The sequence below is a fragment of the Rhineura floridana genome, chromosome 13 (assembly GCF_030035675.1).
Source record: "Rhineura floridana isolate rRhiFlo1 chromosome 13, rRhiFlo1.hap2, whole genome shotgun sequence".
Lineage (NCBI taxonomy): Eukaryota > Metazoa > Chordata > Lepidosauria > Squamata > Rhineuridae > Rhineura > Rhineura floridana.
The window spans coordinates 35,349,870-35,363,385 of record NC_084492.1 but is presented as its reverse complement, the minus strand read 5'-3'; the positions used below and the strand labels follow the sequence as shown (position 1 = coordinate 35,363,385).

The window sequence follows — 13,516 nt, the reverse complement described above, 5'->3', positions numbered from 1 at the left end:
CCAGTAGGTCCAGGGCGGGTAACAGAAATTTAAAATGCAGTATTAAAAACAGTTAAACACACAATTTGTGAAGGGTGCTGAGAGTTGTCAGGAGATCTCTTATTCCCCTCACAGAGCTACAATTCTCAGAGTTCCCTGGGAAGAGTGATTGATTGTGAAACCACTCTGCCACCTTGTCCTTTGTCTCAGGCAATAAAATGTCTGGGGATGGCCCTGGCTATAGAGCCCTCTACAATATCACCATAGTAAAGTGAAAAAAACAAATACACAACTGACTGTAAATAGGGGTATTAGCAAACTATCCCCCTCCCCCAGCATTATCTAAAATGGTCCAGCCCAGAGATGCTGTTAATGAGTTGTGGACATTAATTTAGGGCAGCCTTCCCCCAACATTGCTGTCCTCCAGATTTTTTGGAAGACAGCTCCCATCAACCTCAGCCAGCACAATGGCACAATAGGAACTGACTGCAGTCCAAAACATCTGGGGGGTGTTAGGTTGGGGAAGGCTGATATAGGGCCTCAGGAGCTGGTCCTAAATGACTGCAAGAAGAGAAGTGGGTTCCCTACCCAGACACACACCTGCTGAGCCATTGCCTCTGCTTGGGTCAGGATGGTGATTGACAGGGTCCCATTGTCTTCATAACTGCTTCGGCGGATGCTGATCCTGTCACGCTCGTTCTGCACAGCTGTACAAGAGAGACAAAGTAACAACGGCAGGTCAGGCAAGGGATGCCTTCAGTGACCGCACAATTGACTGGCAGTAAAGAGAGGGCTGATTTGCAGGGTTATTCCCAATGTGTAAATTTCTACTGAGCTTGCACCTCCCTGGTCAAATGCAAGTGCTAAGACTCTTGAGAACTGTTCACTGCAGGCAGGCAGAAGCCGGACTTGTAGTCATGCACTTAGGTTCGTTGGTGGATGCTTCTGCACTGTTAAATTATGCTCCTGTGATGTGGGGACTAACTGATGGGCAATGAAAGTGGATGCTGCAAGCCGTTATGGTAGCAAAGCGACCCACACACACACATACACACTCCACTACTGTTAATGCAATCAGCCTCCCTCTAACTGTATCCCCCCCCCCAAAAAAAGAGAGAGGCTGGATAACACAACTGGACTTCACTGCAGGGTTGTCATCCACTACCCTCTCTCAAGCCTCTCCTAGCAATATAGGTATAACAACACTAGACTACTTTGCAGGGTGGTCATAACGCACACTGTCTCATCCAGAACATAAGCAGTGGACTATTTATATTGGCCAGGTAATTTTTTAACATATACAAACTCACAAAAATGAGGTTGTTGTTTTTTAATGAAATAAGACCTGAAGTTAAGAAGTACATGAACATCTGACTTTGCTGCTAACTTTTGTTTTGGAGTGGAAATGCTGCTGCCCACTCACAGCTATGCTGACATTCTGAGTTTCTCAGTTGTTGACTATAGCCAGCAATCTACACTAGGAGAGACCAAGAAGAAGTAAGAATCAAAATGAATCCAGAAGTCCCTTCTGCAGACAACTGGTGTGCCCCTCTACAGTTTATTGTCTCTATGGCTTGCACATCTCCCCCAAAATGTCAAGCATTGCTGTGATTTTACCCATTGGTAGCAAGCTGGTTTCTCATAAGTGATTGGACAGAATCATGCCTACATATTCCGTCTCATTTTGCAGCTTCTGTAAGCTCTAGAACAGCCTTTCCCAACTAGTGGGCCACCAGATGTTGTTGGACCACAATTCCCATCTTTCCTGACCATTGGCAATGCTGCCTGAGGCTGATGGGAGTTATGGTCTAACAACACCTGGTGGCCCACTAGTTGGGAAAGGCTGCTCTAGAGACTCGCTTCCCCCCCTTTTTTTTAAAATGAAAGGTGGGAATCTGGGCCAGGTAACAGAGAGTGTAATAGGTGGCATAGCTAAAATCCTGGTAAAACCTGGCCAACCATGCAATATAGCAACCCTAAATGTTCTAGTGAGTAAACACCATGCAGGAATTAGCACACTACAATTTAAGGAAGGATCGTGTAGTTTAGTGCTATGCCCGATGGATTTTATGCACCTAGGTCTGATAGAATGTCCATGTGCCCTACCTTAAGCATGTAAGAACATAAGAAAGAACCTACTGGATCAAGTCAATGGCTCATCTAGTCCAGCACCCTGTTCTCACAGTGGCCAACCAGTTGCCCATGGGAAACCCACAAGCAGGACCTGAGTGCAAAGAGCACTCTCCCCTCCAGAGGTTTCCAGCAACTGGTATTTGGAAGCATGCCGCCTCTGCTTATGGAGGCAGAGCATAGTCATTATGGCTAATCCTCTTTTCAAGCCATCCAAGTTGGTTTCCATCACTGCCTCTTGTGGGAGTGAATCCCATAGTTTTAACTATGTGCTATGTGAAGAAGTACTTTCTTTTGTCTGTCCTGAACCTTCAGACCTTCAGCTTCATTGGACTTCCATAAGTCCTAATGTTAAACTTTGAAGAGGATACTCCTCTATTTGAAAGGTTGTCAGCAGACAGTCCCTTATTTGAAAGCATCTGCTCAATTGAAAGATGGTCCAGCCCAAGTCTGCTTTGAGGATAAAGTCCTCTTAGTAGGGAGAGGAGCCAGGGGCCTTGAAGTTGCCCATCCACACTGAGCACCTGGACGGCAGACTGAGCAGGCACATGGGTCACCTGGTCACGGTCTTCCCCACTAGGGGTGAGATAGATTGCATTTCTACTTAAAAATGGTAGTAATCATTTCCACAGTTGCATCTATACATAGAAATCAGCACATGCAAAGTTTTATGGGCCCACTGAGTCAAATGTGTGAACACCTAAGCTAGGTATATGTACCGTGAGTACAGAAAGAGGAAAAATTATTTTATGACAAAGTGAACCCAAAAGGTCACCAATGCAAGAGATAAGAAACAGGTGTGTCACACACTGTTCAAAGCACCAGTGAGTACGAGATCCAATAAGTGTGGGTAGCATTAATGTTCCTAATCATGGTCACACCCTTTTGAGAGCAAAGTGGTTCCTTGTTATCTTACATGTAGTTTATGGCACATATTTTACTGTTTTCCCTTCGGGGCTGATAGCAACCCTCTAGCCTAACACATGATGTTCTGAAGATGATTTTGCCATTCTCACAGGAGGCACCTTGGAAGAAACTTGCGCAGTTAATGTTTTACCTTCTGTAAAAGTAACTCATTATTAGGCTGTGAGTGTATTGCGATTTGTTTCTTGTACTGGTAAAAAGAAGGTAATATTGAGAGTGAGATAGAGATGGGCATATCAGTTAATTTTGGTTTCTTGCCATTTCTAATTTTTCCACACCACTTCTCCAAATTTCTACAACAGTTTGCATTAAAAAAGTCCTCGTGAAAATTCACCATCATTTTAGTGTGAATTTCTTCTAATATATATACATCTTTGTATGCAGCTGACCTAGGAGACCAGGATTCGATCCCCACACAGCCATGAAGCTCACTGGGTGACCTTGGGCCAGTCACTGCCTCTCAGCCTCAGAGGGAGGCAATGGTAAACCCCCTCTGAATACCGCTTACCATGAAAACCCTGTTCATAGGGTCACCATAAGTCGGGATCGACTTGAAGGCAGTCCATTTCATTTCATTTTTCCTAATTTAGACATTTTTACAAAACAGATTCCCCTTAAACAATGCATTTTTCTATTTTCACTAATATATGCATTCCAAATGATGCACTCTTTAATAAATGCTTTTTTGGTACACTTTACTTGGCTAGATAACTGCACTGAAAAACTCAGAGAAGTATGATTTCCGAAGAATGGCTGCATTTCAGTTTGTGCATTCCTTTGGAAAGTAGGAATCAGGTAAGTTCATCTATAAATGCAAACCGAATAAAATTTCTCCTCATCCCTAGACTGAGACCTCTGGCGTCCCTGAAATGCTGGATTGGATGCAAAGTATTGCCAAAAACACGTCACTGGGGAATACAGCATGTTCACAGAACATGCTTTGAACCAGCCTCCGCTAACCTGGTGCTCTTTTGGTGTTTTGGGTTAGGATTTCATATGAAGAAAAGGCCTGGATGTCTCCTCTAGCAAGCCTCACTTTCTCTGAATTTTGCCGAGTATTCTGCAATTGAATCCTGGAAAACTTCATTGTCCTTTCTGTGACTCAAACATTGAACAAACAGGACCATGTTTGCCCTACTGCTCAGTAGCACAACTGCAGCCAAACAATTAGCTTCATTTTGCCTTAAACTTTCTGACTCTCTTGGGTTGCCACAGAGAGCCAGGGGGTGGATTGGGGTAGGTGAGGAATAAAAAAACCAATCAATACATGTTCCAGTAGAGGTTACTTCTGCGTCATTGGGAACAAATCAGTAACTTCCCAAAACCTTTGCTAGGAATATCCTGTTTAAATGATGAGGGTCTGGCTGCAGTGCAACATTTGGCACTCAGTTAATTTACTGATGTATTTATTTTATTTTTTAAATTGACATCCTGGTTTGCCACATAAAGCTCTCAAAAAAGCAGCTTATGAAATTTAAAGCAAGAAGATGGTGCTTCTGTCCTTGTAGTTAATCTAGTGATATTGTGTGTTTTTGATTTCATACTATTGTGCAAAGCAGGAAGATGAACTTTTACCTTTACTGTTGCAGCATTTCTGCATGGGTGCTAGGTCCACACAATATCCAACCCAGAGTGTTTGGACTAGGAACTGGGAGACCAGGGTTCAAATCCCTCACTCAACCAAGAAACTCACTGGATGACATTGGGCCAGTCACAGTCTCTCAGACTAGCCTACCTCACAGGGTTGTTATGAGGATACAGTGGGGATATCAAAGAACCACGGATGCAAGCCTTGAACTCCTTGGGATATAATTGTAATAAATCATCAGTGAATTATCTACTTGCAGTCAGCCTGAGCAACAGGTTGTGAAGTCCCTGTGACAGATCCCAGATAGTTCCACTGACCACCCACCTCGTATGTAGGCATTTAACAAAGAACCAAAGCCTACAGCCATACTACCCTTAACGCATCTGATCTCAGAAGCTAAGCAGGGTCAGGCCTGGTTAGCACTTGGATGGGAGACTGCCTGGGAATCCAGGGTGCCGTAGGCTTAGGGAAAGACAATGGTAAACCACCTCTGAATACCTCTTACCATGAAAACCCTACGAATATATCCAAAAAAGATTCATAGGGTCGCCACAAGTCGTAATTGACTTGAAGGCATATAACAACAACAACAGAGAACCGAAGTCTCCAAGGAGAGGAGAGTCATTTTGGTCCCCATTTATGAACAGCGAGAATCTCCTGAGTATGTTTTGGATACTGCCAAGTGTGAGCAATATTTTGGCAACTGATGGGAAAGCCACCAGCTGAGCCTAGCCTTGCTGGCATCTTGAGTTCCTGACTGAGATAGTAACCAAGTAACCAAGGTCCTTGCCTGGGCTGGAGGAAGAAAGAGAGAGACATGCACTGCTTATCTGCTGCCTGCCTGGTTTATACTTAAGATGATGAGACCATGAGGAAGGAAATGAATTATATCTGCATAGACTATTGGCTTTTAATCCAGCCTTACATTTGATCTTTCGATATGCTCTGCTTTATGACTGTACAAGAAATTATGTTTTTATAATAAGCGGACCCTGTTTTTAATCCTCTAGGCAATGCCCTTTATTTATAGGGTCTGTCCACTTGAGGTGATGGCTTCCACTAGCCCTAGGAATTTGGAGGCTAGGAAAATTGCTGACTTCCTACCTTCTAGGAAAAAGGGCCTCATTTAGATTGGAGGTCTTGGCCTCTGACATCCCTCCTGGGGGGTAGATTTGGCCCTCTCATGCAGCAAGGTGGTGGCAGGTGTTTGGAGAAAGATGAGAGGGAGAAGAGCAAGGGGAAGAGAGTTCATTGTAGTGTGAGCACGGTGGTGGAAGAGTCAGATTGGCTTCACTGCTGAACCCAAACCGCTCCTCAGCCACCCCCTCTCCTTCTCCCCCTCAGTAACTGGTGGTGACTTTTGCTGTTGGGAAGCCAGGTGAACAATGCCCCTCCTGCCTGCACCCCACCACATGCACACACCCCTGCCGCCAGCCACTGTTGCAAGAATGAGTGTCTGAATGGTACGGGAAGCCATGTTAAGGTGTAAGCTCTAACTTGGGGGCAGCATTTCAACACATTATTGTTGAAAGGTCTACATGACTTAGGCCCCAAATACCTGAAAGGCCACCTTGTTCCCTGCAAGCCCCTCTTGGATGTTAAGAGCTGGCAAAGTGGTCCTTCTTGGTAGTTCTCCCACCCTCAGAAATTCAGGAGTGGTGGCCCAAGAGGGGACATTCTTTGTGGGAGCCCCTAAGCTGGGGAATTCCTTCCCCACAAAGACACACCACTTCACCTTGACCTTTGACACCTAAGGATGTTGGATAATTCTGGTGGAAACGGAAACAGAAGTGGAAATTACCAAAGTTCAATTATTCGTCCCAAGGTTGGAACAAAAATCAATAAAGCAAATGCTGACTTATAGATGCTGTTCTTTTTTCAGTCCACAAACAATACGCAATTGCTTACTCCCCCCCATTTAAATTATGTTTTCTTTGCATTGATGAATGGTATGGAAATAATTATGTCATCATAGAATCGTACAGTTGGAAGGGGCCCATAATGCCATCAAGTCCAACCCCCTGCTCGATGCAGGAATCCACCTTAAAGCATCCCCAACAGGTGGCTGTCCAGCTGCTTCTTGAATGCCTCCAGTGTTGGAGAGCCCACCACTCCTGAGGTCATTGGTTCCATTGCCGTACTGCTCTAACAGTTTGGAAGTTTTTCCTGATGTCCAACCGAAATCTAGCTTCCTGTAACTTGAGCCCATTATTTCATGTCCTGCACTCTGGGATAATCAACATTAATAATGTCCAGTCTATAACTTCCATAAATAATTATGTAAATTATGTTAAACAGCAGACAGCAGGACAAATAATATAGTATTTGGCAGAAACCAAAGTGCAGTGGAACAGAAATAGCACTGATTGTGATGAAGGCTGGTCAGAATGGAAATCACTGCCTTCTTCCATTGTTACTGACACTAGACAGACAGACAGACAGACAGACAGACAGACAGACAGACAGACAGACAGACAGATAGATAGATAGATAGATAGATAGATAGATAGATAGATAGATAGATAGATAGATAGATAGATAGATAGATAGATAGATAGATAAGGACTCATCCTCTTCTCTTGACTGTAAACTGTTTATACTGTTTTCACAACTGTATTTTTTTAATAGTTGTAACTCCCCTGGGACCTCATGAGGAAAGGTGGGCAAGAAATCCAACAAATGGTAATAATGATTTGGGCTCTGCTTCAGAAAGCAAAATGTGTTCGGCTGGCACTCTGTGGGCACAGTCCTAAAAACTCTCCAGCAAACAATAAAATAAGAAAATAAAATGCAATACATGATCCAGCTCTACCTATTTGTGATTCAGGGCAGCCCTCATAAACGGTGTTGCAAAGGAATTTGCTGATGTGGAACTTGGCATGACTCATCCACTCACCCAGCGCCGGAGGCTGGCTACCGATGGCAAGGCAAGAATCCGCAGCAGAGCACCTGGGACTCTGGATCAGGGGATTGTTTTAGTCCACCTACCTTCCTTCTTCATTCCTGCCCGGAAACATTTCTTCAGCCGGCAGTATCGACATTGGTTCCTCTTGTCCTTGTCTATTACACACTGTCTGCTAAATCTGGAATGGGAAGAGGCAAACCATGAGAAGGTGCCACAAATTATTCCATATGCACACACCCCCAGACTTGCATAATAATATTTGGAGTTGTGATAAGACAGCTTTCTGGACAGTTTTGTCCAGAAACCCCAGAAATGGAGGACAAAATTGTATTTTTTTTCCAGGGGTGTGTGTGTCTTTCTTGATTTTTCTTCCATCATGGAACCTAAGGTCACCCATCCAGCTACTGATGAGACCCAGACCTTCTTACCTTCAGCAAACTGGCAGGTAGCCTCATGTGCAACCAAAGAGAAACTACAAGATGCTGTTGGTTTTCATGTGGATAGCAGTGGCCCAATGAGGAGGCTTAATACTTGTGCCTGGACAAGTGGGGAAAATGTCCCAGGATGCCCTACAAAATGATAGCTACCTGCATGAATAGACATGATTCTTACGGACACTCCTCCTGAAGAACCCTTTGCAGCCGTCACAGCTGGAAGCCCCATAATGCTTTCCTGTGGCACGGTCCCCACAGATGGCGCACAACGAGCTGATCCCATTCACCAGCAAGCCGCCATTGCCTGGCTCTGAAACCATGGCATCTACAAAGACAAAGAAAGGAACAGGGACGGCCCTACTGTGAGACAGTGAGGCAACAGCCTCAGGCAGCAGCTGCTAAGGGGCAGAGCGTGGGTGAGGGTGGGTCTGCCCTGTACCCCATAAGCAAGCCTGCTACCCTGAGGTGGAGGGGATGATGTTGTCCTGTCACCTATGTTCAACTGTCTGGTTGGCTTTAGTATATGGAATGAAGGTGGGGTTTTAATTGTTAATAATAATAATAATAATAATAATAAATGTTGACAAATCTCTGTTTTATGCTGTACAAAGGTAATAGTCACATCCATTGTTCTACCTCCTTTTGCCTCTGACATGTGGCCCTGGGAGGTTCCCTACAAGGGAATGTGGCCCTTGGAGTGAAAGCTTTCTCGCTCCTGCTATTAAGTAATCTAAGTCTAGCTCTGATCCCAAATACATGCTCTTGCTTAAGAACAGATCCGATCAAGTCTGATTCTAACATTCTTAACAAAGATTCAAGCGACCAGCAGACTCTAGATAGTCTACCAGACTGGCCAGTGGTCCAAGACATTCCTTCTACCCGCTTCCAACCTAGTCCATCCGGATTCCTGAGAATCAGCCTATGCAATCCTGGTGACATGATACTGTAGAACAGGTGTGGCAAATAATAATAATAGTTAATCTTGGGTGGGCCACTGATGTCCTAATCTAACACCATTAGTACCATATTATTTCAGGCTGCTGCCCTTGTTTCCTCCTCTGTATAATACTGATATGTTTTATTGCTTTACTGTTTTTACATTTTATAGTGCTGGTCATTGACCGTAATAATTGATTGATTGATTGATTGATTGATTGATTGATTGATTGATTGTAGAACAGGGGTGGAGATCCTTTGGCCCTCCAGATGTTGCCGAACTACAACTCTAATCAGCCCCAGCAAGCATGGTCAATGGCGAGGGAAGATGGGAGCTGTAGTTTAGCAACATCTAGAAAGTGAAAGGTTTCCCACACCTACTATAAGCAAAGACCAGGGCTGCTGCCAGAGGCAGGCCCTTACACCAGTGTTCTTCAGCAACATCTGGAGGGCCCAAGGTTCTCCACCCCCATCCTATAGTATCATGTCCCTAGGATTGCATAGGCTGATTCTCAGAATCCCGGTTGGACTAGGTTGGAAGTGGATCTCTAGATGTTTTTGTACTACAACTCCCGTCATTCCTCAACACTGGCTAAGCTGACTAGGAATAATGGGGGTTGCAGCTCAACCACATCTGGGGGTCTAAGGTTGAAGAACACTGCCTTACATCTTTTGAAAAGGATTTTTTAAAATTGACTTGTTAACCAATACAGAGCCATCACTCCAGGTGATTAATGCAACTGAGCTGAGCTATATCACACAAGAGAAGAGATAATTAAACCAGCTAACCCAGGGTCATTAGCCAATGTATTGGGGGGTGGGTGGAGCATTAATTTATTTAGGATTGGATCCAATCATGCACTAGTGAAAGAAATTCTGGCAGTGGCTCTGTTTGATTTAACTGTTGTACAAGAGCCTCTAGAAAACATTGTGTAATGGCGTGCAACACCTTGTGTAAGAGCTTGTGCCAGGCCTTGTGCCAGCATGCATCCTGAACTGTTGTGCAAGAGCTGGTGCAACAGATTGTGCAACAACACCTTGTGCAAGTGGAAGCACCCCTCTTGATTTCAGTTCCCTTGTTTTGCACAACAATCTTCCAACAACCACCCTCTCACTTCACCTTATTTTATTGCCACCTTATCAGTTCTTGTAGTTGCCATTCATCACATACTGAACTACCCTGCCTGATTTCTTCACTTGCAAAAGGACAACAAAATGGAGTGGAAAGGCATGCCAGCTCAGAATCCCCGCAAGATTCTTTGGGAGAAGTATTGACAGTTAAACTAGTACGAACTAGGGATGGGTGATAAATTTGATTCAATTTGCATTTCAAGACAAATTCATTAAATTCACACTTGCTGAAATAATATGAGAATCGAAACACAGCCATCCTTTGACATTTGTTCTCATTGGAATTTTGTGATGCAGCTCATCAACCAAACGTTTACAAAAGTGCATGTTAGGAGGAAGTGTGCATTAAAACAAATATATGAGGGATAATAACATGCAGAAATGCATTATAGGATGAGAAATTGCTTGCAAAAATGTGTACATTAGTCAAAACCACCTACAAAAATGTGTTTATTAGGAGAAAAGCTCACTAAAATGCTGGAAATTTTTCCTGAGGATTTTTTTAATATAAAAAGTCTCAAATTGCAACAGAAATGTGGAGAAATGAATTTATGATTGGAAAAATGAGAAACTGAGATAACTGAAATTGATGAACTTTCCATGCCTAGTATGAACCTGACATTTGTTCTTTCATTCAAAATATTTATACCCTGATTTTCCACCTTTACAATCATCCTTTATAGCTTGCCACCATAAAATCAATGGAATGAACACATAATAAAACAGCAACATCATATGAGACCAAAGAGGTCAAGCCATAAGGCAATGAGAATACTGAACAGATACGGAATCCTCTGCCATTTGAATCAGCTGTCTAAAACTCAGTATTGGTGGAGTTGGTTGGGTGTCTTTAGAAAGGAATTCTGCCGTTCAGGTGCCACCACTGTGAAGTCCCCTTCTTGTGTAGCCATCCAGGTATTTAGTAAGAGAGATTCAAAGCAAGTTCTTGGAAGATGTGCTAAGGAGGCAGATAGGATTGTAAAGAGCGGTTTAACAATCAGTCTTTCCAGGGAACACTGAGAATTGCAGCTCTGTGAGGGGAACGGGGTATCCTAATAATTCTCAGCACCCTTAACACACTACAGTTCCCAGGATTTTTGGGGGAGGAAGCCATAACTGTTAAAGTGGTATTATAATGCTTTGAATGTTTAGTGAAGATGTGGCTTAGTACTAGATTTCTTGCATTGAGCTGGTGGTTGGATTGCTTACAACCCCCCCCCCCGATTCTGTAAAGGTGGTTGTGATGCCCCTGTAGTGTTTGTATAATATTTATGGTAAGTGCCAGTTTTGTAAGTTAAATATGGTCAGTAGAGTGAGTTGGGAGGGGGGAGTTACATGTGATGGAATGTTGAGGAATGCTGTGTTGTGACTGGCTGAGCATCTGGGTGGTTGAAGGGATATATATGACAGTTGGTCAAGAGAGTTCAGTTCTGGTTTTAGGTTGAAGAGGGTGAGGGGTGGATGTGTATTTAGACGGGTAGTGAGGCAGGTTTAGGACAAAAGGATATGAAGTAAGAGAAACTATAATCATTTATATGCAACCACACACATGAGAACTGAATTCAAAGTAATCTTGTTTATTCCCAGTGTTATTTAATAAATCTGTTTAGTTAAACATGCCTTTCCTTGGCTGAGTTCATACAGAGGCGAACGGTGGGCAGAGCAAAAACCAAAGCTGGAACCGGTACCTATGGTGACAGTGGTGAATGGTTAGTGTGTTAGCAGTAGGTATCCAAAGGCAACCCAGGTCTGTAGTCTTTAAAGACAGAAAGATACGGAGGGGGGATGTTTGTGGTCTGAAAGTGTACCTAGACACTTAATAGCAATCTGTAAAAGAAGGAGACTAAGGCAAAGTCTCAGGACAGCATTGCTTTCCAGGGTGTCAGGTAATGACACCTAGTGGTGGGATTGTGAGAGATCCGTGCCGGGGCCAGCGCAAGACAGGAGGTCTGATAGTGGTCTTTAAATGATTTGGGATCTTTCTTGAAACAGCCCCCCCCCAAAAAAACCTGGTATCCTGTGAAATCAGTGTAGAACCAGAGTAATATGCTCCATCAGGTGTGATCAATGATACACATCCCTTTATGAAGGGTTGTCTCATCCAAGTCTGGTTAGAGTCACATGAAAGGAGTGTACAGAGGCCTTGAAGTTGCCCACCAACATTTCATTTCTGGATTGCAGCCTAAGAAGACACTCAGGTCACCTGCTCACAGTCTTCCCCACCATGGCAAGAGGCATTGCATTTCTTTTTAAAGTAATTATTTCTAAATTTGCATCTATGCATATAAATTCGCATATACAAATTTCATGCACTCTATATCCTCATTTGTCCTTTTAGGAACATAGGAAGATGCCTTATACTGAGCCAGATCACTGATCCATCTAGCTCTTTATTGCCTACACTGACTGGCAGTGGCTCACCGGGTTTTCAACAGGGAGTCTCTCCCAGCCTTACCTGGGGATGCCGCTGGGGACTGAAGATGGGACCTTCTATGCGCAAAGCAAGTGCTTTATCACTGAGCTACAGCCCTCTTTTGGGGGGAGTGCAATGCATAAGTGGCCACCCACGTACAGGGACATCACCAAAAAAGAGAGAGGACAAATATTTACTTAAAAATCAGATACGCCAATTGATATGTACAGATGAAAATCTGGAAATAATTGCTATATTTCTTTTTGAAAGAAATACACTCCACCTTAATAAAGTGGGGGGACACTGTGCCCGGGTGACCTGTGCATCTGCTCAAGCTACTGTCCAGGTGCTGACTGCTGATGGGCAATTTTAAGGCCCCCTCCTGCTCTCCCCTCTTAGGGTTCTTTGGCTTATATCCAATGCTAGTCACACTCAGAGCAGACCCACTGAAAACTTATACGGTTCTTATATGTCCATTATATCATTGGACAGTAGTATCCCAAAAGTGAAACTCTTGTGTTCACTGGTCTAGGCTTAGGTTGATGGTGGGATGAAAGTGATGGAAATCATGATGGAACTGTGCAAGGGCCTCCTGTCTGTGAGTCCAGATGATAAAGAAATTACTAATATAGAAAAGTGACTCATAGAAATGTAGGGAAAGGACTCCTAAATAACATTCGACAAACAAAATAAAATTTAAAATTTTGCACCAAATAATGAGAATCACAGGAACACAGTAATTTGCCTTACACAGAGTCAGACCATTGCTCAGTACTGTCTACACTGACTAGAAGCAGCTCTCTGGGATATCAGGCAAGGGACTCTCCCAGACCTAGCAGGAAATGCTGGGGGTTGAACCTGGGGACCCGCTGCATACAAAGCATGCGCTCTACCCATTGAGCTGGTCCTTACCCAAAAAATCAAGATTCCACTCCTCATGGTTCTGAATAAAGGGCTAACTTAAAACAGGAACCCAGGAAGGTGCAATGATAGTCAGACCATGGGTCCACCTAGCTCAGTATTATCTGCACTGACTGGCAGCAGCTTTTCAAGGTTTCAGACAGGCGGCCTTCCCA

General features: G+C 43.8%; 1 protein-coding gene and 1 pseudogene across 4 annotated transcripts in view; one reads left to right on the top strand and one right to left on the bottom strand.

The window, feature by feature from the left end:
- LOC133369414 (hepatocyte nuclear factor 4-beta-like) overlaps positions 1-13,516 on the bottom strand; it is a 33,850-nt gene that overhangs the window by 11,358 nt on the left and 8,976 nt on the right. For 2 of the 4 annotated variants that reach the window (XM_061594698.1, XM_061594700.1), the window contains exons 2-4: positions 8,114-8,285; positions 7,610-7,704; positions 568-686 (exon numbers count right to left, since the gene is read on the bottom strand). In XM_061594698.1, coding sequence (XP_061450682.1) covers positions 568-686; positions 7,610-7,704; positions 8,114-8,285 — 386 coding nt within the window. The remainder of the gene's footprint in view (positions 1-567; positions 687-7,609; positions 7,705-8,113; positions 8,286-13,516) is intronic. The other 2 variants (XM_061594699.1, XM_061594701.1) reach the window with 1 other exon arrangement.
- LOC133369446 (5S ribosomal RNA) lies at positions 4,977-5,085 on the top strand (annotated as a pseudogene).